The sequence below is a fragment of the Siniperca chuatsi genome, linkage group LG17 (assembly GCF_020085105.1).
Source record: "Siniperca chuatsi isolate FFG_IHB_CAS linkage group LG17, ASM2008510v1, whole genome shotgun sequence".
Classification (NCBI taxonomy): Eukaryota; Metazoa; Chordata; class Actinopteri; order Centrarchiformes; family Sinipercidae; genus Siniperca; species Siniperca chuatsi.
In genome coordinates this window covers 2,341,099-2,365,787 of record NC_058058.1, presented here as the reverse complement: position 1 = coordinate 2,365,787, position 24,689 = coordinate 2,341,099, and the positions used below count along the sequence as shown (strand labels likewise).

Below are 24,689 nucleotides of genomic sequence, written 5' to 3'. Positions count from 1 at the left end.
ATTTTGTCTGCTCATTACCTGTCTGCTCACCTCTGCCTGTTCTTGCCTACATTCCACCCAACAATAAACACGGTAGTCATCCAGCTACTTCCGCTTCCTCGTCATCTGCTTTTGGGTCCACATACCTGCCTATAGCACCTCGCCATACGACACAAATATTTCATTCTTGCGTAAAAAGGGATGGAGTTGCTGGTAGACAACTTTTTCCAGAATTTGGGATAAAAATGGAAGCTTGGAAATGGGTCTAAAATGAAATAAAACATTTGGGTCCAAGTTGGTTTGTTTTTAAAACAAGAGGTAAAAGGCAACAATTAATGATAGACAGGATGCTGGGGCCCACAACATCAAACGCCTCTTTCAGTAGGAGTGAGGGGATGTAGTCAGATGTTGTGGGCTTCAGATGACAAACTACTTCCAGCAGAAAGGAGAGAGACGCAGGTTCAAAGAGACAGGGCTATTTAAGTGTTGTGTTTTTTAGCAGCCACAACAAAATGATTTCCATGGTATCATCTTCTCTGTTGAATTTTTGAAAACTTCCCTGTGGGTAGTTTTGAGAAAAATGATTAGTCATAGATTTGACTCATTGATTGATTAGGGGTGTTGCAACATAGTCTGGGCACTATACATAATCAGTCTCTCTGGGCCCCATGTCTCTCATGCATATTTTGAAACATTTTTACAAATAATTGAGCCAACAACTGTACATACACATGAATCTGTAGTGATTATTATAGGTAGTCACCAATGAACTGTTCATACCACATTTATACAAGTAATAATAATCTGTGATATGGGCTTAAGTCTGCAGTTTCAACCCTATTTTCTCAACATACTGTAGCCTACAATTACTGTGTGATACTTACTATGGTTAAATGAAGTTTGCTTGGAGTATCATGCTTAAGAGAACATTATTTTCCTAATTTTCAAGATCAAATCTTGTTTTTATGAAGAAAATAATTAAATCTGGCCAGAATGCACCAGTAACAGTAGTGCCAAAGTAAAATATCTGAATGCGTAATTCATATGAGATAAGACAGCACATCAAACCGGGGGCTGCTAATCTGTTACGGCTGGTCTAATTTGGGAAAACACATAATACTTTCCAACACCAACACAGTGTTTGTTGTTAGTGACTTATGTTCACACATTCAAATGAGGCAGGTTGTGGCTTCTTGTTTGACGTCCACAAATACACCAACACAGCTTGCTGCTGAGAGCTCAGACAAAAGCTGTGGTCCGAGTGTTGGTTCATGTCAGTCTGCAACAGGTCGAGGATGAACATCTACTTCCTGTTAGCCATTGTTCTGGCCTGTAATGCCAGTGCAGGTAAGGAGTTTTAATTTTTTTTCAATGTTATTTTGTGAAGTACTACTTGTTTATTTTTACATGTTTTAATAGATTGTAAATTGTTCAATTGTTCTTCAACTGCGATCCATATCAAGGGGTTAATTTCATACAGTACATATGTAGGCTTGTATATGTAAATGTTGAAAATCTGAAGGCATCCTTTATAAGAGTTTAGTGATTACAGGGTATGTTATGAGCCATTAAGAAGAACAAGTTCTGGGTTGCTAGTTTGTGAAAAATTCCTTCGGCTGGTGCCATTTCTAAAGACAGGAAGCAAAACTACACAAGACACATGAGTCAGCACACTACAACACAAAACAGTAAATAACAAAACCCAAGACCCAAAACCATGACAAGTGGTCTAAAAGTCCATTGGAGAGGTCATCCTGATGAATTAAAGAGATAAAAAAGAAAAAGCAAGTGTGAGGAAGGATGAACACCATTCAAAGGTCTACTAAATTAATGGATTCTAACTGATTTATAATGTATTAGTAAATTATTTATTATCATAATGAATAATAATAAAGTTTATTCATATACCACAGAGATTCCACAGTGATTTTCAGTCACAGACAGATACAGGAGAAAACATAAATACACTTAAATACAGACATGCATAGAAATTACCCAAATTAAATAAGGTTTTAAAAAAGACTTTTGATGGAAATTTTGCCGCCACCGTAGTTTCTCCTACACGCTTGGAAGGGGAGGGTGAGGCGAGCGGTGTTCAAATGGTTGCAAAGTGCAATTTCACTGCTAGATGCCACTAAATCCTACAAACTGGACCTTTATAAGAGTCTGATTTTGCAAATCTGAGTTCATCAGGCAGGTTTGGTGGTAATGACTTATTGATAGTATAAACCATCAATATGGTATAAACCATTAATAAAGAAATTGTTGAGAAAACAACCTCACCACAAGGTCCATTTAGTAGTTGTTCTGGAGCTTTTGGTTATATCACATCGTCTTCATCAGCAGATGGAGTTTGCCCAGTTGTCGTGAAATTTTAGATCAAATTTCTATTTCTTCTGTACCAACACGGTCATATTGATTGTCTGCTCACTGCTCAATTTTGACAATTTCATATTATTCTGCTGGTAAATCACCTGGTAGACACAACTACTCACAATATTATAAATACCGTCTTCTGTAACTTAACTGCAAACTGTGTCTCTTTAACAGAAATAATGCATAAAAAAATCAAGGAGAAGGACTCCATCACTCTGCCTTGTCCTCACTCTGTGAAGCGTAAAGTGACGTGGAGCAGAGAGAGGAACGGAAACAAAGTCGACATACTTATAGTTGATGGAGACCGGGACATAAGACTCATTCATAAACCGTATAAAGGATACAGCTCGTTAGCAGATAAATCGCTGCACATTCTCAGGGCCAATGTCTACGACACTGGAAGATACTTCTGTAATAATGAACTGGCTGCAGAACTGACGGTGATCCCAGGTAACTGTTTTTTTGTCTGGTAGCATTTTTCATTCCAGCTCAATAATAATAACACTTTCCAGCCCTGATTAATGGTTATTATATCAAAACTACCATCTGTGTTTCCAGGTAGCGATCACAAAATATAAAGTGGAATTTTGACAGTAATTTTATTGTGATTCCGAAGGCATTACACTGATATTTCCAACATGTCCTCAAACCTAAACGACAGAATAGGCCGTTTGCCAATGACCCCAAAATGACATTTATGACCTTTGGAGAGAACCAGCGACAGGTGTACGGACCTTCGCCGTCATGGTAACAATAATAAACACGTGGTTAACAGCAACGGTTGCAGTTTGGTTAGGTTTAGGCACCAAAACTTCTTGCTTAGGTTTAGGAAAAGATCGTGGTTCGGGTTAAAATAAGTCGTTAGTTAGTTATGTTAGTTAAGTTACGTCACGTTGGTTTATTCATTTTAACAATGGCGTTTATAGGTTTTTGCAAATGAACTCTTCATATGTAGTCTGCACTATACTGTGAGGTCCTCTTGTCCTCTTGAGGTATTGTATTTACTGATTTCTAATGTCGAAACACCAATTAACAACGTGGTACCACTTTCTAATGAGGCATCCTTTATAAAGGGTTCAGTGATTACAGGGTATGTTAATGCAGCTCGTTCTCATTCCCAGGGTGTCAAATACCAACGTTTTGTCACGCCCCTCGGCATCATATAAGTACGCACGAGGTAGGCTACCCTTTAGCGTCTGGATAAGACACACAGCGCTGCCAGAAAGCCTTTATGAAATAAGGTGACGTAATGTAAAGAGCGACAAAGTAAGGAGGTGGGTGGGGTGGTTAGATGATTCAAACAAACCTTTGCAAAATTTTGCCGCCACCGTAGTTTCTCCTACACGCTTGGAAGGGGAGGGTGAGGCGAGCTGTATTCAAATGGTTGCAAGGTGCAATTTCAGTGCTAAATGCCACTAAATCCTACACACTGGACCTTTAAACGAAAGAGTGTGATTATGCAAATCTGAGTTCATCAGGCAGGTTTGGTGGTAATGACTTATTGATAGTATAAACCATTAATATGGTATAAACCATTAATAAAGCAATAGTTATGACTTATATAGGGTGCCTTAATAGAAAATAGTTGCCAACGTTTGAGAAAACAACTTCACTACAAGGTCTATTTAGTAGTTGTTCTGGAGCTTTTGGTTATTTCACATCGTCTTCATCAGCAGATGGAGTTTGCTCAGTTGTCGTGAAATTTTAGATCAAATTTCCATTTCTTCTGTACCAACACGGTCATATTGATTGTCTGCTCACTGCTCAATTTTGACAATTTCATATTATTCTGCTGGTAAATCACCTGGTAGACACAACTACTCACAATATTATAAATACCGTCTTCTGTAACTTAACTGCAAACTGTGTCTCTTTAACAGAAATAATGCATAAAAAATCAAGGAGAAGGACTCCATCACTCTGCCTTGTCCTCACTCTGTGAAGCATAAAGTGACGTGGAGCAGAGAGAGAACGGAAACAAAGTCGACATACTTATAGTTGATGGAGACCGGGACATAAGACTCATTCATAAACCGTATAAAGGATACAGCTCGTTAGCAGATAAATCGCTGCACATTCTCAGGGCCAATGTCTCACGACACTGGAAGATACTTCTGTAATAATGAACTGGCTGCAGAATTGACGGTGATCCCAGGTAACTGTTTTTTTGTCTGGTAGCATTTTTCATTCCAGCTCAATAATAATAACACTTTCCAGCCCTGATTAATGGTTATTATATCAAAACTACCATCTGTGTTTCCAGGTAAGCGATCACAAAATATAAAGTGGAATTTTGACAGTAATTTTATTGTGATTCCGAAGGCATTACACTGATATTTCCAACATGTCCTCAAACCTAAACGACAGAATAGGCCGTTTGCCAATGACCCCCAAAATGACATTTATGACCTTTGGAGAGAACCAGCGACAGGTGTACGGACCTTCGTCGTCATGGTAACAATAATAAACACGTGGTTAACAGCAACGGTTGCAGTTTGGTTAGGTTTAGGCACCAAAACCTCTTGCTTAGGTTTAGGAAAAGATCGTGGTTCGGGTTAAAATAAGTACGTTAGTTATGTTAGTTAAGTTACGTCCACGTTGGTTTATTCATTTTAACAATGGCGTTTATAGGTTTTTGCAAATGAACTCTTCATATGTAGTCTGCACTATACTGTGAGGTCCTCTTGTCCTCTTGAGGTATTGTATTTACTGATTTCTAATGTCGAAACACCAATTAACAACGTGGTACCACTTTCTAATGAGGCATCCTTTATAAAGGGTTCAGTGATTACAGGGTATGTTAATGCAGCTCGTTCTCATTCCCAGGGTGTCAAATACCAACGTTTTGTCACGCCCCTCGGCATCATATAAGAACGCATGAGGTAGGCTACCCTTTAGCGTCTGGATAAGACACACAGCGCTGCCAGAAAGCCTTTATGAAATAAGGTGACGTAATGTAAACAGCGACAAAGTAAGGAGGTGGGTGGGGTGGTTAGATGATTCAAACAAACCTTTGCAAAATTTTGCCGCCACCGTAGTTTCTCCTACACGCTTGGAAGGGGAGGGTGAGAGCGAGCGGTGTTCAAATGGTTGCAAAGTGCAATTTCAGCGCTAGATGCCACTAAATCCTACACACTGGACCTTTAAAAAAGAGTGTGATTATGCAAATCTGAGTTCATCAGGCAGGTTTGGTGGTAATGACTTATTGATAGTATAAACCATTAATATGGTATAAACCATTAATAAAGCAATAGTTAAATTGTTGCCTTAATAGAAAATAGTTGCAACGTTTGAGAAAACAACTTCACTACAAGGTCCATTTAGTAGTTGTTCTGGAGCTTTTGGTTATTTCACATCGTCTTCATCAGCAGATGGAGTTTGCTCAGTTGTCGTGAAATTTTAGATCAAATTTCCATTTCTTCTGTACCAACACGGTCATATTGATTATCTGCTCACTGCTCAATTTTGACAATTTCATATTATTCTGCTGGTAAATCACCTGGTAGACACAACTACTCACAATATTATAAATACCGTCTTCTGTAACTTAACTGCAAACTGTGTCTCTTTAACAGAAATAATGCATAAAAAATCAAGGAGAAGGACTCCATCACTCTGCCTTGTCCTCACTCTGTGAAGCATAAAGTGACGTGGAGCAGAGAGAGAGGAACGGAAACAAAGTCGACATACTTATAGTTGATGGAGACCGGGACATAAGACTCATTCATAAACCGTATAAAGGATACAGCTCGTTAGCAGATAAATCGCTGCACATTCTCAGGGCCAATGTCTACGACACTGGAAGATACTTCTGTAATAATGAACTGGCTGCAGAACTGACGGTGATCCCAGGTAACTGTTTTTTTTGTCTGGTAGCATTTTTCATTCCAGCTCAATAATAATAACACTTTCCAGCCCTGATTAATGGTTATTATATCAAAACTACCATCTGTGTTTCCAGGTAAGCGATCACAAAATATAAAGTGGAATTTTGACAGTAATTTTATTGTGATTCCGAAGGCATTACACTGATATTTCCAACATGTCCTCAAACCTAAACGACAGAATAGGCCGTTTGCCAATGACCCCAAAATGACATTTATGACCTTTGGAGAGAACCAGCGACAGGTGTACGGACCTTCGTCGTCATGGTAACAATAATAAACACGTGGTTAACAGCAAACGGTTGCAGTTTGGTTAGGTTTAGGCACCAAAACTTCTTGCTTAGGTTTAGGAAAAGATCGTGGTTCGGGTTAAAATAAGTACGTTAGTTATGTTAGTTAAGTTACGTCCACGTTGGTTTATTCATTTTAACAATGGCGTTTATAGGTTTTTGCAAATGAACTCTTCATATGTAGTCTGCACTATACTGTGAGGTCCTCTTGTCCTCTTGAGGTATTGTATTTACTGATTTCTAATGTCGAAACACCAATTAACAACGTGGTACCACTTTCTAATGAGGCATCCTTTATAAAGGGTTCAGTGATTACAGGGTATGTTAATGCAGCTCGTTCTCATTCCCAGGGTGTCAAATACCAACGTTTTGTCACGCCCCTCGGCATCATATAAGTGCATACGAGGTAGGCTACCCTTTAGCGTCTGGATAAGACACACAGCGCTGCCAGAAAGCCTTTATGAAATAAGGTGACGTAATGTAAAGAGCGACAAAGTAAGGAGGTGGGTGGGGTGGTTAGATGATTCAAACAAACCTTTGCAAAATTTTGCCGCCACCGTAGTTTCTCCTACACGCTTGGAAGGGGAGGGTGAGGCGAGCTGTATTCAAATGGTTGCAAGGTGCAATTTCAGCGCTAAATGCCACTAAATCCTACACACTGGACCTTTAAACGAAAGAGTGTGATTATGCAAATCTGAGTTCATCAGGCAGGTTTGGTGGTAATGACTTATTGATAGTATAAACCATTAATATGGTATAAACCATTAATAAAGCAATAGTTATGACTTATATAGGGTGCCTTAATAGAAAATAGTTGCCAACGTTTGAGAAAACAACTTCACTACAAGGTCTATTTAGTAGTTGTTCTGGAGCTTTTGGTTATTTCACATCGTCTTCATCAGCAGATGGAGTTTGCTCAGTTGTCGTGAAATTTTAGATCAAATTTCCATTTCTTCTGTACCAACACGGTCATATTGATTGTCTGCTCACTGCTCAATTTTGACAATTTCATATTATTCTGCTGGTAAATCACCTGGTAGACACAACTACTCACAATATTATAAATACCGTCTTCTGTAACTTAACTGCAAACTGTGTCTCTTTAACAGAAATAATGCATAAAAAAATCAAGGAGAAGGACTCCATCACTCTGCCTTGTCCTCACTCTGTGAAGCATAAAGTGACGTGGAGCAGAGAGAGAAACGGAAACAAAGTCGACATACTTATAGTTGATGGAGACCGGGACATAAGACTCATTCATAAACCGTATAAAGGATACAGCTCGTTAGCAGATAAATCGCTGCACATTCTCAGGGCCAATGTCTACGACACTGGAAGATACTTCTGTAATAATGAACTGGCTGCAGAATTGACGGTGATCCCAGGTAACTGTTTTTTTTGTCTGGTAGCATTTTTCATTCCAGCTCAATAATAATAACACTTTCCAGCCCTGATTAATGGTTATTATATCAAAACTACCATCTGTGTTTCCAGGTAAGCGATCACAAAATATAAAGTGGAATTTTGACAGTAATTTTATTGTGATTCCGAAGGCATTACACTGATATTTCCAACATGTCCTCAAACCTAAACGACAGAATAGGCCGTTTGCCAATGACCCCCAAAATGACATTTATGACCTTTGGAGAGAACCAGCGACAGGTGTACCGGACCTTCGTCGTCATGGTAACAATAATAAACACGTGGTTAACAGCAACGGTTGCAGTTTGGTTAGGTTTAGGCACCAAAACCTCTTGCTTAGGTTTAGGAAAAGATCGTGGTTCGGGTTAAAATAAGTACGTTAGTTATGTTAGTTAAGTTACGTCACGTTGGTTTATTCATTTTAACAATGGCGTTTATAGGTTTTTGCAAATGAACTCTTCATATGTAGTCTGCACTATACTGTGAGGTCCTCTTGTCCTCTTGAGGTATTGTATTTACTGATTTCTAATGTCGAAACACCAATTAACAACGTGGTACCACTTTCTAATGAGGCATCCTTTATAAAGGGTTCAGTGATTACAGGGTATGTTAATGCAGCTCGTTCTCATTCCCAGGGTGTCAAATACCAACGTTTTGTCACGCCCCTCGGCATCATATAAGAACGCATGAGGTAGGCTACCCTTTAGCGTCTGGATAAGACACACAGCGCTGCCAGAAAGCCTTTATGAAATAAGGTGACGTAATGTAAACAGCGACAAAGTAAGGAGGTGGGTGGGGTGGTTAGATGATTCAAACAAACCTTTGCAAAATTTTGCCGCCACCGTAGTTTCTCCTACACGCTTGGAAGGGGAGGGTGAGGCGAGCGGTATTCAAATGGTTGCAAAGTGCAATTTCAGCGCTAGATGCCACTAAATCCTACACACTGGACCTTTAAACGAAAGAGTGTGATTATGCAAATCTGAGTTCATCAGGCAGGTTTGGTGGTAATGACTTATTGATAGTATAAACCATTAATATGGTATAAACCATTAATAAAGCAATAGTTATGACTTATATAGGGTGCCTTAATAGAAAATAGTTGCCAACGTTTGAGAAAACAACTTCACTACAAGGTCCATTTAGTAGTTGTTCTGGAGCTTTTGGTTATTTCACATCGTCTTCATCAGCAGATGGAGTTTGCTCAGTTGTCGTGAAATTTTAGATCAAATTTCCATTTCTTCTGTACCAACACGGTCATATTGATTATCTGCTCACTGCTCAATTTTGACAATTTCATATTATTCTGCTGGTAAATCACCTGGTAGACACAACTACTCACAATATTATAAATACCGTCTTCTGTAACTTAACTGCAAACTGTGTCTCTTTAACAGAAATAATGCATAAAAATCAAGGAGAAGGACTCCATCACTCTGCCTTGTCCTCACTCTGTGAAGCATAAAGTGACGTGGAGCAGAGAGAGGAACGGAAACAAAGTCGACATACTTATAGTTGATGGAGACCGGGACATAAGACTCATTCATAAACCGTATAAAGGATACAGCTCGTTAGCAGATAAATCGCTGCACATTCTCAGGGCCAATGTCTACGACACTGGAAGATACTTCTGTAATAATGAACTGGCTGCAGAACTGACGGTGATCCCAGGTAACTGTTTTTTTTGTCTGGTAGCATTTTTCATTCCAGCTCAATAATAATAACACTTTCCAGCCCTGATTAATGGTTATTATATCAAAACTACCATCTGTGTTTCCAGGTAAGCGATCACAAAATATAAAGTGGAATTTTGACAGTAATTTTATTGTGATTCCGAAGGCATTACACTGATATTTCCAACATGTCCTCAAACCTAAACGACAGAATAGGCCGTTTGCCAATGACCCCCAAAATGACATTTATGACCTTTGGAGAGAACCAGCGACAGGTGTACCGGACCTTCGTCGTCATGGTAACAATAATAAACACGTGGTTAACAGCAACGGTTGCAGTTTGGTTAGGTTTAGGCACCAAAACCTCTTGCTTAGGTTTAGGAAAAGATCGTGGTTCGGGTTAAAATAAGTACACGTTAGTTATGTTAGTTAAGTTACGCCACGTTGGTTTATTCATTTTAACAATGGCGTTTATAGGTTTTTGCAAATGAACTCTTCATATGTAGTCTGCACTATACTGTGAGGTCCTCTTGTCCTCTTGAGGTATTGTATTTACTGATTTCTAATGTCGAAACACCAATTAACAACGTGGTACCACTTTCTAATGAGGCATCCTTTATAAAGGGTTCAGTGATTACAGGGTATGTTAATGCAGCTCGTTCTCATTCCCAGGGTGTCAAATACCAACGTTTTGTCACGCCCCTCGGCATCATATATAAGAACGCACGAGGTAGGCTACCCTTTAGCGTCTGGATAAGACACACAGCGCTGCCAGAAAGCCTTTATGAAATAAGGTGACGTAATGTAAACAGCGACAAAGTAAGGAGGTGGGTGGGGTGGTTAGATGATTCAAACAAACCTTTGCAAAATTTTGCCGCCACCGTAGTTTCTCCTACACGCTTGGAAGGGGAGGGTGAGGCGAGCGGTATTCAAATGGTTGCAAGGTGCAATTTCAGCGCTAGATGCCACTAAATCCTACACACTGGACCTTTAAACGAAAGAGTGTGATTATGCAAATCTGAGTTCATCAGGCAGGTTTGGTGGTAATGACTTATTGATAGTATAAACCATTAATATGGTATAAACCATTAATAAAGCAATAGTTATGACTTATATAGGGTGCCTTAATAGAAAATAGTTGCCAACGTTTGAGAAAACAACTTCACTACAAGGTCCATTTAGTAGTTGTTCTGGAGCTTTTGGTTATTTCACATCGTCTTCATCAGCAGATGGAGTTTGCTCAGTTGTCGTGAAATTTTAGATCAAATTTCCATTTCTTCTGTACCAACACGGTCATATTGATTGTCTGCTCACTGCTCAATTTTGACAATTTCATATTATTCTGCTGGTAAATCACCTGGTAGACACAACTACTCACAATATTATAAATACCGTCTTCTGTAACTTAACTGCAAACTGTGTCTCTTTAACAGAAATAATGCATAAAAAAATCAAGGAGAAGGACTCCATCACTCTGCCTTGTCCTCACTCTGTGAAGCATAAAGTGACGTGGAGCAGAGAGAGGAACGGAAACAAAGTCGACATACTTATAGTTGATGGAGACCGGGACATAAGACTCATTCATAAACCGTATAAAGGATACAGCTCGTTAGCAGATAAATCGCTGCACATTCTCAGGGCCAATGTCTACGACACTGGAAGATACTTCTGTAATAATGAACTGGCTGCAGAATTGACGGTGATCCCAGGTAACTGTTTTTTTTGTCTGGTAGCATTTTTCATTCCAGCTCAATAATAATAACACTTTCCAGCCCTGATTAATGGTTATTATATCAAAACTACCATCTGTGTTTCCAGGTAAGCGATCACAAAATATAAAGTGGAATTTTGACAGTAATTTTATTGTGATTCCGAAGGCATTACACTGATATTTCCAACATGTCCTCAAACCTAAACGACAGAATAGGCCGTTTGCCAATGACCCCAAAATGACATTTATGACCTTTGGAGAGAACCAGCGACAGGTGTACCGGACCTTCGTCGTCATGGTAACAATAATAAACACGTGGTTAACAGCAACGGTTGCAGTTTGGTTAGGTTTAGGCACCAAAACCTCTTGCTTAGGTTTAGGAAAAGATCGTGGTTCGGGTTAAAATAAGTACGTTAGTTATGTTAGTTAAGTTACGTCACGTTGGTTTATTCATTTTAACAATGGCGTTTATAGGTTTTTGCAAATGAACTCTTCATATGTAATCTGCACTATACTGTGAGGTCCTCTTGTCCTCTTGAGGTATTGTATTTACTGATTTCTAATGTCGAAACACCAATTAACAACGTGGTACCACTTTCTAATGAGGCATCCTTTATAAAGGGTTCAGTGATTACAGGGTATGTTAATGCAGCTCGTTCTCATTCCCAGGGTGTCAAATACCAACGTTTTGTCACGCCCCTCGGCATCATATAAGTGCGACGAGGTAGGCTACCCTTTAGCGTCTGGATAAGACACACAGCGCTGCCAGAAAGCCTTTATGAAATAAGGTGACGTAATGTAAAGAGCGACAAAGTAAGGAGGTGGGTGGGGTGGTTAGATGATTCAAACAAACCTTTGCAAAATTTTGCCGCCACCGTAGTTTCTCCTACACGCTTGGAAGGGGAGGGTGAGGCGAGCTGTATTCAAATGGTTGCAAGGTGCAATTTCAGTGCTAGATGCCACTAAATCCTACACACTGGACCTTTAAAAGAAGAGTGTGATTTTGCAAATCTGAGTTCATCAGGCAGGTTTGGTTTGGTGGTAATGACTTAAAGCAATAGTTACGACTTATAAAGGGTGTCTGCGGGAGCACGCATATTAAAAATTGTTTTTGAAAGTTTTGAAACTGAAAATGACAGTAAATTTGAAGGAATTTGAAAAAAAATATGTTGGAAAAGTTCTTTTAATCAGAGATAATAACCAGGTTCATCATTGATGACAGACGGACTGTCTAATGTGTGTGTTTCTGGTCTAATAATGCCTAAATGATTATCTTGCAGGCTAGAGGTTGTCTGTCAACACTGTTGGTGGGATAGTAAAAGTTAATATCTGTCATAAACATTAAATCTCCTCACAAATCATTATAATTCCACTTTTTCGCTCTGCAAGGTCTTGTCAGGTAGGTTACATGCAATGGTCACTTTCAGCGCATGCGCAGAGTAGCGCTGTTGCAGAAGTCGCAAACCCACAACATAAACATAAACGGATGATTGGAATGGAATGCAAAGTGCTATCTAAACTCTTCACACAGCCAGTGATTTTATCTTAATGCAGTTAGTGATGGTGCATTATAAAGCATGAATCTTGTTTTTTACTCATCTAGCATGTTTGTTTTGTAGCCTACAGGAAGAACCAGACTAACTACTACAGAAGAGGACCAGCGTCACTCTGACATTCCCTCCTGATGTTGGAGGATCACATGTTACAACATGGAAAAGAGATATTGGTGGACAAACTAATACTGTTGTCAGTCAAAATGGGAAGGGAAGACGGTTTTATGTTTCACCTGTGGACAAGAAGTTGACTATAACAGACGTGCAGCCTGGTGACTCAGGACTTAACTATTGTGATGGAAAACCACCTGCTTATCTTAATGTGATTTAATTAAACTAAAGTACAGCTGAAACAATTAGTGGATTAATCAATTAGTCGACTGACAGAAAATTAAGTGGCAACTATTTTGATAATCGTTTGTCATTTTTCATGGTTCCAGCTACACAAATGTGAAGATTCGCTGCTTATTGTCTTATTTATTTATTTATTTATTTATTTTGTAATAATGTTGAGGTTTGGACTGTTGGTTGGACAAAGCAAGCATTGTGAAAGCGTCACTTTGGGCTCTGGGTCGTTGTGACGGCATGTCCCACTATTTTCTGAATTTTTACAAACCAATCAATCAATCGATTAATGGAGAAAATAATCAGTAGATTAATCCATAATGAAAATAATCATTAGTTGCAGTCTGGTACAAAACAGTTCACAATGAGCTCCACCTCAACCAGCTACAGCAGTAACATCCTACTTTTACATTAATGCATGAGGAATAATAATCTGATGATATAATATATAACAGTCACAGGGGACATTTTTCTGCTTTGAGTACTTTTACTTTTAATACTTTAAGTACATTTTCCTGATTATAATTACGTACTTTTACTTAAGTAACATTTTCAATGCAGGACTTTTACTTGTAATAGAGTAATTTTACAGTGTGGTATTAGCACTTTTATTGGAGTAAAGGATCTGAATACTTGCAATGCTCTTCTCATATGTTATTGTCAATCTTATATTTTTATTTATCTTCAGCTGCTTTGCATCAGAATATGTTCTAATTAAAGGAAAAGTTCAACATTTTGGGAAGCATGCTTATTTGTTTTCTTTCGGAAAGAATCAGAGTCCATTCTATTGTCATATAAAAGAGGTTATATGAATACAAAAATCAATCTTTATTAAAATAAAGTTAGTTATGGAGAACACCTAAACCCTGTTTGTGTTTTGTACATGGATAATTTGTGCAAACTTTCATGTGAGTCAGACTCATGATCACTGAGTTAAAGCCGTTTAAATATGTGATGTTTCCATAGCACCACTTACAGCTGAAATAAGTTCAAATCAAATTTGATGTTTCAGGATGGTACAGTTGATTTATGTACAAGTCATGTGAATTTAGCTGAAACTGGCAAATGGATTCAGGCGTTACGGCAGTTGTGTAAACATTATAGGAATTATACGGCTGTTACCTGCATATCAAAAAAGAAATTGACTTTTTTCAGGTTCATCCAAATAGTTAGCACATTTGGTGAAGATTAAATGAAAGGTTGAGTTGTGAAAAAATATGTAAAAATGAAAATAAGTGTGGTGTACACTGTATACTAATAGTCCTGAGAAAGAAGGAATCCTGTCTCAAAATAGAGGAACTGGTAACCAACTCTTGTTAACTAACAGGCGAGCAGAGTTGGGAGACAAACCATAAAATTTTCTTCAGTCTGCATTAACTGGATTGCTCATTTGGCCATTTGGGGGCAGTGGAAACAATTTATAAGCACAACAAGACATGTTGTCACCTTTTAAGTTGATATGTCCATGTTGTTTCTTCCACATCCAGCAGACACAGAGCAATATGAGTGGTGTTTGCGTCACCTGATGAATCTAAATCCAATATCCTCTCTCTTTTAGCTCTGTTTTTGGCCTCTAGCAACTCCTGAAGGAAATATCTGGCTCTTTAGCAACTAAATGCTCCACTATGTTCACCAGCTAGTCTCTAACTGTGTCTGTCTGTTGTTTGCTGCTGAGCAGGTAGTGTACAGTAGGTGAATAAAAAAAACAACTCTCTGGTCCGTCTTTGTTGTCGTCTTATGTATTATTAGTTCTGGTACTAGGAAACAGACCACACACATCAGATGCAGCATAGTGTCAGCTTGGTAACCACACTAGCCTATTTATACCCTGCTAAAAACACCTGCCTCCTCCTGCTGCTGGAAACTACGCCATTTAGAGCGGTGAGAGTGACCTAAACAAGTAAAGTTGCAGATCATTAAACAAAACAGTGTTTGGTGATAATTCTCAGTGGGTTTGTCACGATGAGCAACACATCATGACATTTAGTCATTAGATCCATTGTTAATACAAAAACATTGATTATAGCAGCTTTAGGTATTCTGCAAAACTCATGGTCAATATCAGCCAATCAGCATTACTAACTAATTCAGAGGAATGTCCAGACTGTTTATGATTTTATTCTAAAGAATTTGTTGTCGTTTTTCCTTTGCATGATGTCACACTTGACACCTACTCTCCACCCGACCCTGCACCACACACCAATGACTTCATTGATGCCCACATCCTTCCCTTTTTCCATTTTGCTGTACCATTTCTAAGTAAATTCAGTTTAAAGTCTGCTCTGTGTTCTATACCAGCTAATCGTGTGCAGTAGATTATGTATAATGCTAAACAATGACACAAATGTGCCTCATAGATAGTAGTCATACCACAAAACTATGGAAATGTTCCTCATTACCTCAGTGTTTCACTTACATCAGGGGTTTTCAAAATCTGAAACTGTGCTATTGTTAATCATGTACATATCGAATACGTCTGCGCCTCAGCCTGTTCCTGTTTGGGAAATACCTCCAGAGGGAAGCGTGGCTCCCGCCGACGTCGTGCCTCACTGTTGTTCGTCCTCCCCGCTCCCCAGCTGCTTGTCCTCCCTGCTACCCAGCGCCACAGAGACTCAGCTGCCCAGTGCCACGGTGATTTTTTCAGTCCTGCATCCGGGGATGCCATGCCAGTGCTGTACTGGAGCACACTCCTGAATCTCCTGGGCTGCAGCAGTTTCCTGAACTCTGTGCTGCAGCACACTCCTGCCACTGCTGGATCGCAGCAGCCACCTCCTGCTCCGGTTGGGCCGATGCCCCCCTTCCTACTCCGGTTATGCCGCAACCACCTCCTGCTCCGCTTGGGCCGCAACCACCTCCTGCTCCGCTTGGGCCGGAACCACCTCTTGCTCCCGTTGGGCCGGAACAAGAGGTTCCCCAGAACTGCAATCACTGGCCCCTGAACTGCTGCAGTCCCCTGTTCCTGCAGAGTCGTAGCTGAACTCTCTTCCTGAGCGCCTGCTTTCACCAGTTCCTGAGTTGCAACAGCCTTCTGACCACCCTGAACTTCCTGTGCTGCAACTCTCCTGAATCCCTTGAGCTGCAGCAACTTCTTGATCGTCCCATTGAACTCCCTGGGCCGCAGCGGTCTCCTGAACTTCCTGTTTAGCTGCAGCAGCCTCCTGATCTCCCTGGGCTGCAGCGGTCTCCTGAACTTCCTGTCGAGCTGCAACAGCCATTGGTGTCGAAGCTACTAAAATCACCAGGCCCTGGGCTGCAGCAACATCCAGTTTATGTTCAGCATCAGCCTCCTGGTTTCCTGGCTCCACCAGCTCTTCTGCCAGTATCTCTGTTGCCGGCCTCCAGTTCTGCACTCCAGGTGCAAGCTCCGTCAGTCGTTAGACTCCAGTCTTGATCTCCGGCAGTGCCACTGGGCTCCAGAGGGGTTCTTCGGTGCCGACCTCCTGAGTTGCTCCACACATCTGGTCATCCCCCGGACCTGCTCTGCTCTTCTGTCCTGATCTTGAGCCGTCCGCCTGAGATCTTTTGCTTGGCTGTTCCCTCCTCTGGACCCCCTCCACCCACTCAGCTCGGTTTGAACTGTTGTGTTGGACTTTTTGTTTAAGGGATGTCTGGGAACCATCTGGGGGAGTACTGTCATGGTTTTGGCTTTGTTATTTCCTGTTTTATTTTGAAATATTCTCCTTCCCTCATGTGTCTGTTAGTTTTGCTTCCTATCTTTGATTGCTGTGATTGTTTTCACCTGTGTCAATTGGCTTCCCCTGTGTCCCATTGTCTCCCCTACCTGAGTGTATTTAAGTCTGTGTCTTCATCTGTTCTGTGTCAGATCGTTGTTGGATGTGTGTTAAGCTTCCTGACACTGGTGTTCTGTGTTTCTTGGATTTATGTTCTATTTGTGGTGTACCTTCGTTTATGGTCTTTTGGATTGTGACCACTGCCTGCCTGTAACCTGAGTTAGCCTTGTTCTTTTCACTAAAACTGCTCTGCGTTTAGGTCCTCTCCCTTGTTACTGAAATGTGACAGGGGGTTTAAACCGGGTACTCGGGTTTCCTCACACACCCAAAGACTTTCTTAATTTTGCTATTCATGAATACATTTTTCACTAATAAACAGTTGTTGTAAGAGATAGGTGTAAATATGTATTGAGTTCCCATTTTGATATGACTCTTAACAACCACATAGGTCGTATGTTCTTACCCTCTAATACAACCCACAGGGGCGTTTCTTAAATTAGCACCCCTATGGGTGGCAGATGTTTTAACAACTTAAGGAACTGACACATTAAGTGATTTGTGCTTCAGAATCATTTGCATGGCTGCAGGGAGGAATATAGGCAATGGTGGAGATGAAGAAGCTGATTCAATTGTATGATGAAAGGCTAATTTCTCTGATCTGAACTCTGGTGCCACCTACAATATTTATGGATCAACAAGTAAAGTCTCTTCACCTTTTTCACTTCAACTCTCAAGTACGTCGAGTCTCCCAGCAGACAAGTCCAGACAAGCTAACACGCTAAACTAAGATGGTGAATATGGTAAACATCAGTATGTTAGCATTGTCATTTTCAGCACATTTTTAGCATTTAGCTCATACAACCGCTATGTCATGATGAAGTTACTGGGACAATTCACAGATAATAAATCTTTAACGTTACTGTTTCAGTTGTTTTTGCTGCCAGCCATTGCCACTAGTTCTACACAACACAGTCTCTGCTCTTTCAATGCAATTACAGCACTTTAATTAGAATAAAAACTCCAATGCTTTGTCACCGAGTGATGATGTAAAACAGCACTGTGGGTTGATATCAGTTTATTCTAAGTCCGCCTTTAAAAAAGTCTTTTAATTACACAATTATGCTTTAAAGTCACAAACTTTTACCTCTGTTTCATTCGGCTTTCTTGCACATTTTTCATGTGTACTTACAGTAAAATATCATAAAAGAAGGCTAACAAAGAGGAATTAATTTCTTATCAAGTGTAAACATGTTTAACTGCTCTGATCTGCAGGTGTAAAAATAACACAAGTCTTTCCACCTAATAACACTTAGTTGCACGTTTCCGCACTCACCATCAAGAGTGTGGTGTTTCGTAGCTATGTGTGGTTAGCTACAGCTCTAAACAGTGGCTGGGAAATTCTTGTGTTGAAACCATCATGAACTTTGTTCACCCAAGATGAGGTGGTTTTGTTTGTCTTTCTTTGTTTGGCAGGTCTGCTGTTGGCTCTCATTGTTCAGTTTTTACCATTTTATTTTGGTTAATTGAATTGTGGTTATTGAATTTATTTTTTAATATTTAATCTCCACTTGTTTCATTTTAATAACTTCTCATTTCAAAAGTAATGTTTTCTTTCATGGATTTTCAGTTGATGTAGTTTGAGTTTCTTTTATCTGCTTGTTAGAGTCCATTAACGGCGATAAGATAAATAACCAGATATATGAGTTGCTGGAGACCAAAACAGCTAAAAGGAGAATGAATCAATATTGAACTTAGATTCATCAGGTGGACACAAACGCCACTCCAACTGAATGAGCATGTTGCTCTGTGTCTGCTGCATGCTGAAGTTACCATTAACACATTAGCCATTACTTTATAAGACATACAGTTACTTCTTCTATGACCAGACAACAGATGGAATCACTGTAACTTCGGTTGCATCATAATGCTACTTCTAATCATGGATGGATTAGTGAATGGGCCTACTGGGCACATGACCCCTTGGGCCCCTGGGCATCACCTGCAAAGAGACTCTTTCAGACTGGATGTCTTGCTCCTATGTAGGAGGGTCGGGTGGCCGTTTTAAATATCTGTGCCCAGGGGCCCGTTGTCTCATAATCCGTCCATGCTTCTAATACTGCTGTTTAATACATACAACACAGTAATACAGCGGAATTAAACACTTTCACATCAAGTGAGAATTATGACTCTAATTATGATTAAACAGATCTGTGGGTCTGATTTGTAAAAACATTAATAACTAATAGCAAGAAAGTCCATCATCTGAGTGACTGTATGCGTTGTGCCTTAAATACGATCATACTTGACGTTCAAATGAGAGGAAAGATCGGTATTCATGAACCACAGAACGAGACAAAGACATTCATGACAGCTGAGTTCCTGTTCTCAGCTCAGACAGAAGCTGTGGTCACTGTTTGTCTGTTCAGTCACTTCAGTCTGTATGAAGATGAGGGTGAATATCTGCGGCTGCCTGTTAGCCTTTGCTCTAGGCTGTAATGTCACTGCAGGTGAGGACTTTTCAAATGAATCCATTCTGTGCAACACTGTCTCTCATCAGTTTTAATAGTGTTTAACTTTTTAGTGTGCGTGATGTTTGTAGTTCAACTCCTAGCAAATGTTCACAGGAAATTCGAAAATTTGTGTGAAGTAAAGTGCAAGAAGAGACAACCATTACCTCTGGAAGTGTGTAAACAGTCTTGACAGATTTACGTGAATAATGTGCTACTTTAATGCTTTAAGGATACAGATCGATTCAACTACAGATAATTAAGCTTTAGTTCAATGGAATAGTAAACAACATATTTTCTAAAGTCATATCCTCATCTGCTCAGATATTTGCTTGTTGCTTTTATGCCAATAAAGTCTGTTATTATTGTAGTGTGACGATATAACTGTTGGTCGAATCTCCACCTCCTGTCTGTCAGAATGCCACTGGACACTCAGCGTAGATGCCGGGATATTTAGCGGTCAGAGTTAAAGTTGGTTGAACTTTGGGTCGAACACTTTGTGGAAATTTACTCCACTTCCACTCGTGCAGATGTTAAACCTGCTCTGAAAACAACCCTCCTGTGCATCGTTAGTGTGAAAGTCTGGTTATAATGTGACAACACCAAGTTCAAATTCATTTAACAAGGTCACATTCAATGAGCACTCAGTTAAATGTGATTCTGACTGATAGTAAACCACTTTTGAGTTCCTTGCAATAACAGATATGCTGACATTCTGAAAACAGATCCTAATTTATGTAATTTGTGTTTCTTTTGCAGAAATAATCCATGAAGTATTTGAGGAGAAGGCCTCCATCTCTCTGCGATGTCCTCACTCTGTGGAGGGTAAAGTGACGTGGAGCAGAGAGATTAATGGAAACAAAGTTGACATATTTACAGTTGATGGTGACAGGGAGATGAGACACAATGACCCAGGCAGACGATACGGTTCAGAGGCAGATAAGACACTTCACATTCGCAGAGTTACCGTCTCAGACACTGGAAGATACTTCTGTAATAATGAACCGGCTGTGGAGCTGACGGTGATCCCATCAGGTAACATCAAACTTTAATAAAGTTGTTCTGCTTTCTGTTTTCTGTTAGTAATTTTATTTTTATTTATTTAAAGATTTTAACATGCTTCACTTAACATTGAATCAAATACATTACTTCATTATTTATCTTTATTCTAACTGCAACAATCTGCCAAACAAACTATCTCTGATCACATCTCAATACAGTAATAATAATGTCACAAGACATTTACACTTTCTATTCATACTGAGCTCCTCACAAAGAGAATGAGTTACAACAAACTTTGAAATTCAGATCTGTTATTTCTTCAGAAGATTTTAAAACATTATACTGAAGCATTTCGAATGCCATTTGTAATTGTTTCGTGTATGTAAATTGTGTGTTTTCACTTCTGGTGTGTTTGTTTAAACTGAATGTTTATGGTAGTGCACAGGTCTCACACAGGAAAATTATATCTCGAGACTTTCTGTTTAAATACTGTAAAAGAAACAAGTCCTCTTGTTCATGTAGAGTCACATGAGAAAGATGACACCAAATGAAGTCCTCTCCTCTAAAACCTCATTCAGGAACTTATTCATGGAGAACACTTGAAATGACAATACCTCTGCAAAGTAACGTGTCAGTTTCTGTTTTTGGAAAGATTCTTCACATGGCCAGCGACTTTATACTGAATATGTGTGATGAGTTTATGATGGTGCGTTATAACTTGAATCTGGTTTTCTATGTTGTGTTCAGGGACAGTCAGACTCACTGCTACAGAGAGGACCAGCGTCACTCTGAAATGCCCTCCTGATGTTGGAGGATCAGATGTTCCAACATGGAGCAGAGACACTGGTGAAATACAACAACAAAGAAGGTTTTATGTTTCACCAGTTGACAAGACGTTGACTATAGCAGACGTGCAGCCTGGTGACTCTGGACTTTACTACTGTGATGGAAAACCAGCTGTGTATCTGAATGTGACCAAAGGTGAGAGACTACAAGTCAGAGAGGAACACTGAAATTTGGGCGATAGTAAGGCAGAGTAAAGCAATTATTTAAAGGAATCATTCGACATTTATTAGAAATATGCCTTTTCATTTTCTTGCTGACAGTTTGATAAAACGATTGATACCACATTTATTGTATATGTCTGTACGGTAAATACGAAGCTACAGCCAGCAGCTGGTTAGCTTAGCATAAAGACTAGAAACAGGCTCTGTCCCATGGTAATAAAATCCACCTAAAAGGACCTCTAACATGAAGTGAATTTTAGAGGTAGCACAAGTTCATGCAATGTCAATGGAAAGACGGATTCATCGGCACCAGCAAACACTGATATGACTACAACAAAGAAACAAAGTCACATCAAGGAACCCGGAAAGAAAAAGAACAAGGGTAAGATGAAACAGATCTCAATATTAAATTGGTAAATTGTTGAAAGGTGATCAGTCTGAGAGAGCTGAGAGACAAGAACTCAAAGACATACAAGTAAAAAAAAACACTTTAAATGCAAAAAGAATTATAAAGCAGTCATTCAAAGAAAAAGATGCAGAAATATTCAGTAAGAGTCTAGGGCAGATTAAACAGTGCGTACAAATGGAACTTGTGAGGTTGCAGTCTAATATGGGAAGTCGAGCACACAACATGCTCTGCATGAAAGTGGTTTTAGTTGTGAGAACATTGTTGGTAAACAACTCATAAAATGAAAGTGGTGTTCCTTTTTCAAAAATGGTGAATGATTTTGTGACATTCTGTATTACATTGGTAAAATATGGCAAACAATGTGCCCTGTATTGTACGTCCTCTATCTCACACTGAAGGTAACAAGGCCATAGCAACCTCAAAACTAACAACTCCAAATACGCCTTCAGCAAGACAAACAGAAGCAAGAACAACATCGACGGCAGCAGCACCTCCTCCAGCAGCAATATCTGTATCATTAACACCGACTCCGGCAAACACTGATACAACTACAACAAAGAAACAAAGTCACAACAAGAAACCTGGGGGAAAAAACGACAAGGGTAAGATGAAATAGAACTCAATATTAAATTGTTAAATTGATAAAAGGTGACCACTCTGAGAGAGCTGAGAGACAAGAACTCAAAGACAAACAAATAAAAATTAAAAATTAAATGCAAAAAGAATTTTTTAGCAGTCATTCAAAGAAAAAGATGCAGAGATATTCAGTAAGAGTCTAAGGCAGATTAAACACAGTCTTGCAGTCTAATATGGGAAGTCAAGCACACAACACGCTCTGCATGAAAGTGGTTTTAGTTGTGAGAACATTGTTGGTAGACAACTAATGAAATGAAAGTGGTGTTCCTTTTTCAAAAATGGTGAATGATTTTGTGACTTCTGTATTACACTGGTAAAATATAGCATTTTAGATTTACAGGATTTACATTAAAAGTCAACAATGCATTTATGACCAGTCAAAGGCTTAATTAATTTCTTTAATTACATTTTGACTCGTAAGAATGAATTGTATATGGAGAATCTAATTAGAGATATTTACGATTTAATTTTGAATTGTAATGAATATTTAAAATGTGAATACCAGATACCTCCATTTACATTAATGCAAATTCAAGATATCTTCAATGTAGTTCTGACTAGTTCTAATTTCTGTTAAAGATTTAATTCAGAGCACTGAAAGATATCTTAATTATCTTTTGGGATATCTCAAACTAAGATAAACTAAGTCAAAATTCAGATAGGCCTACAGAATCTAGTGTATGTAATTATGTTGAAATTACATATGCACATAATTACATACTGTACTTTATATAATAATACTCTCTTTGTGTTTGATGTTTGATTTGTGCTGTAAGACAAGCTGTGTTTGTGTCCACTGCTCCCCTGTACTGTGTATAACATGCAATATGTTATAAGTTATTAATTCTAATTTGTCTTCTTTGTCTCCTAAAGACAAGAAACCACCTCTTGGTTTGGTGTTTGGAATAGTTGTCCCCTTCCTCATCCTTCTCCTCATCATCATCTACTTTACTTGGAGATGCAGGTTTAAAAAACAAGGTATGTACATACATACAAAGAAAAAATGTATTCAAACTGAAATTTAATGAATAGAAAGTTAAGAAGATGAACTAATAAATGAAATATATATGTATATATACATAAGATATATGTATATATATACATATTCTTACACAGTACGATATGCGATTGCCCCCATGCAAAAACAGCTAAAACTTGGTGACGTACTCACAGGGCTGGTTGGTGAACTGCTGTAGGTAGTGAGCTAACCGCTGACACACTAGCCAGTCACATAAGCGCTCCATGCTTCTTTCTCTTTTCTCTTTACTGTGCTCCCCCCTGGAATTTTGTTCATTGTTGTACATTTAATTAATTAAAAAATAATTAAATGAAGCTCTCAGCTTGTTAGCTTAGCTCAGTTGGGGACTAAGTAACAAGTTCTCACAGTTTATTCCAAAGATGGATTTGTACCATCGACTGCTGTCTCCTAACTGTGTGTGAAACACCGTCTCTGAGCAGTTTACAGAACAGCTTCCATAAAACTGGATGGTGACACTCAGCTAATAAGCTACTATAGTATCCTCCATTTTGGACTCTCCGACTCTCCACTCCCTTAAATGTCAGCACTGTCAAGATGGCTTGCTATTGGTCAACGTCACAACTTTGCACAGACTAACTTGTCCCCTAGGTATCTGGCATCAAAGGCAGCCTGTTTGTCGTCAGACTTTAAAGCAGATAATCATGATTACTAATTGGATTACTAATATTGTGACGTTCACAATCTTTTTCAGGATGTGAAGAAAGGTACCCTGTCTATGATGAGATAGAGGATGGATTAGAGTTTCAGCCTACAAAGGGTGAGAAATAATAAATTTTCCTTTTTTTAAAAAGACAGACAACTTCCTTTTTTATTATGATCGAGATTGATGTCAGATTAAATTCTCCACTGTGTTATTTGTGCTTGCATTCATGTGCAGTGAGTATTGTGACATTTATGACTCTTCTGTCCTTCTGAATCCAAAAACATTCCATCTTCTACATGATAAACACAATTTTAACCCGTTTCTCGAACTGTAACTCAAGGCGCTAAAGGCAGTAGCCAAAAAAGTAGTCATATCTCCTACTTTATACGACTTGAACCAAAAATGTTATTTTGCTACTGTACAGTGTATCCATCCATATGAATGTTATTTTCAACTTTTTTATATCTTCATAAACAAAAATGTAT

The 24,689-nt window shown here is 39.1% G+C and overlaps 1 protein-coding gene across 2 annotated transcripts in view; it reads left to right on the top strand.

The window, feature by feature from the left end:
- Nucleotides 1-24,689, top strand: part of LOC122864861 (myosin tail region-interacting protein MTI1-like) — a 38,475-nt gene that overhangs the window by 9,813 nt on the left and 3,973 nt on the right. Inside the window, exons 1-6 of one of the 2 annotated variants that reach the window (XM_044172582.1) lie at nucleotides 19,318-19,468; nucleotides 20,228-20,503; nucleotides 21,218-21,451; nucleotides 22,285-22,488; nucleotides 23,396-23,500; nucleotides 24,253-24,318. In XM_044172582.1, the coding sequence (XP_044028517.1) occupies nucleotides 19,402-19,468; nucleotides 20,228-20,503; nucleotides 21,218-21,451; nucleotides 22,285-22,488; nucleotides 23,396-23,500; nucleotides 24,253-24,318 (952 nt within the window). In that variant the 5' untranslated portion in view covers nucleotides 19,318-19,401. Of the gene's footprint in view, nucleotides 1-19,317; nucleotides 19,469-20,227; nucleotides 20,504-21,217; nucleotides 21,452-22,284; nucleotides 22,489-23,395; nucleotides 23,501-24,252; nucleotides 24,319-24,689 lie in introns of those variants that run through there. The other variant, XM_044172581.1, reaches the window with a different exon arrangement.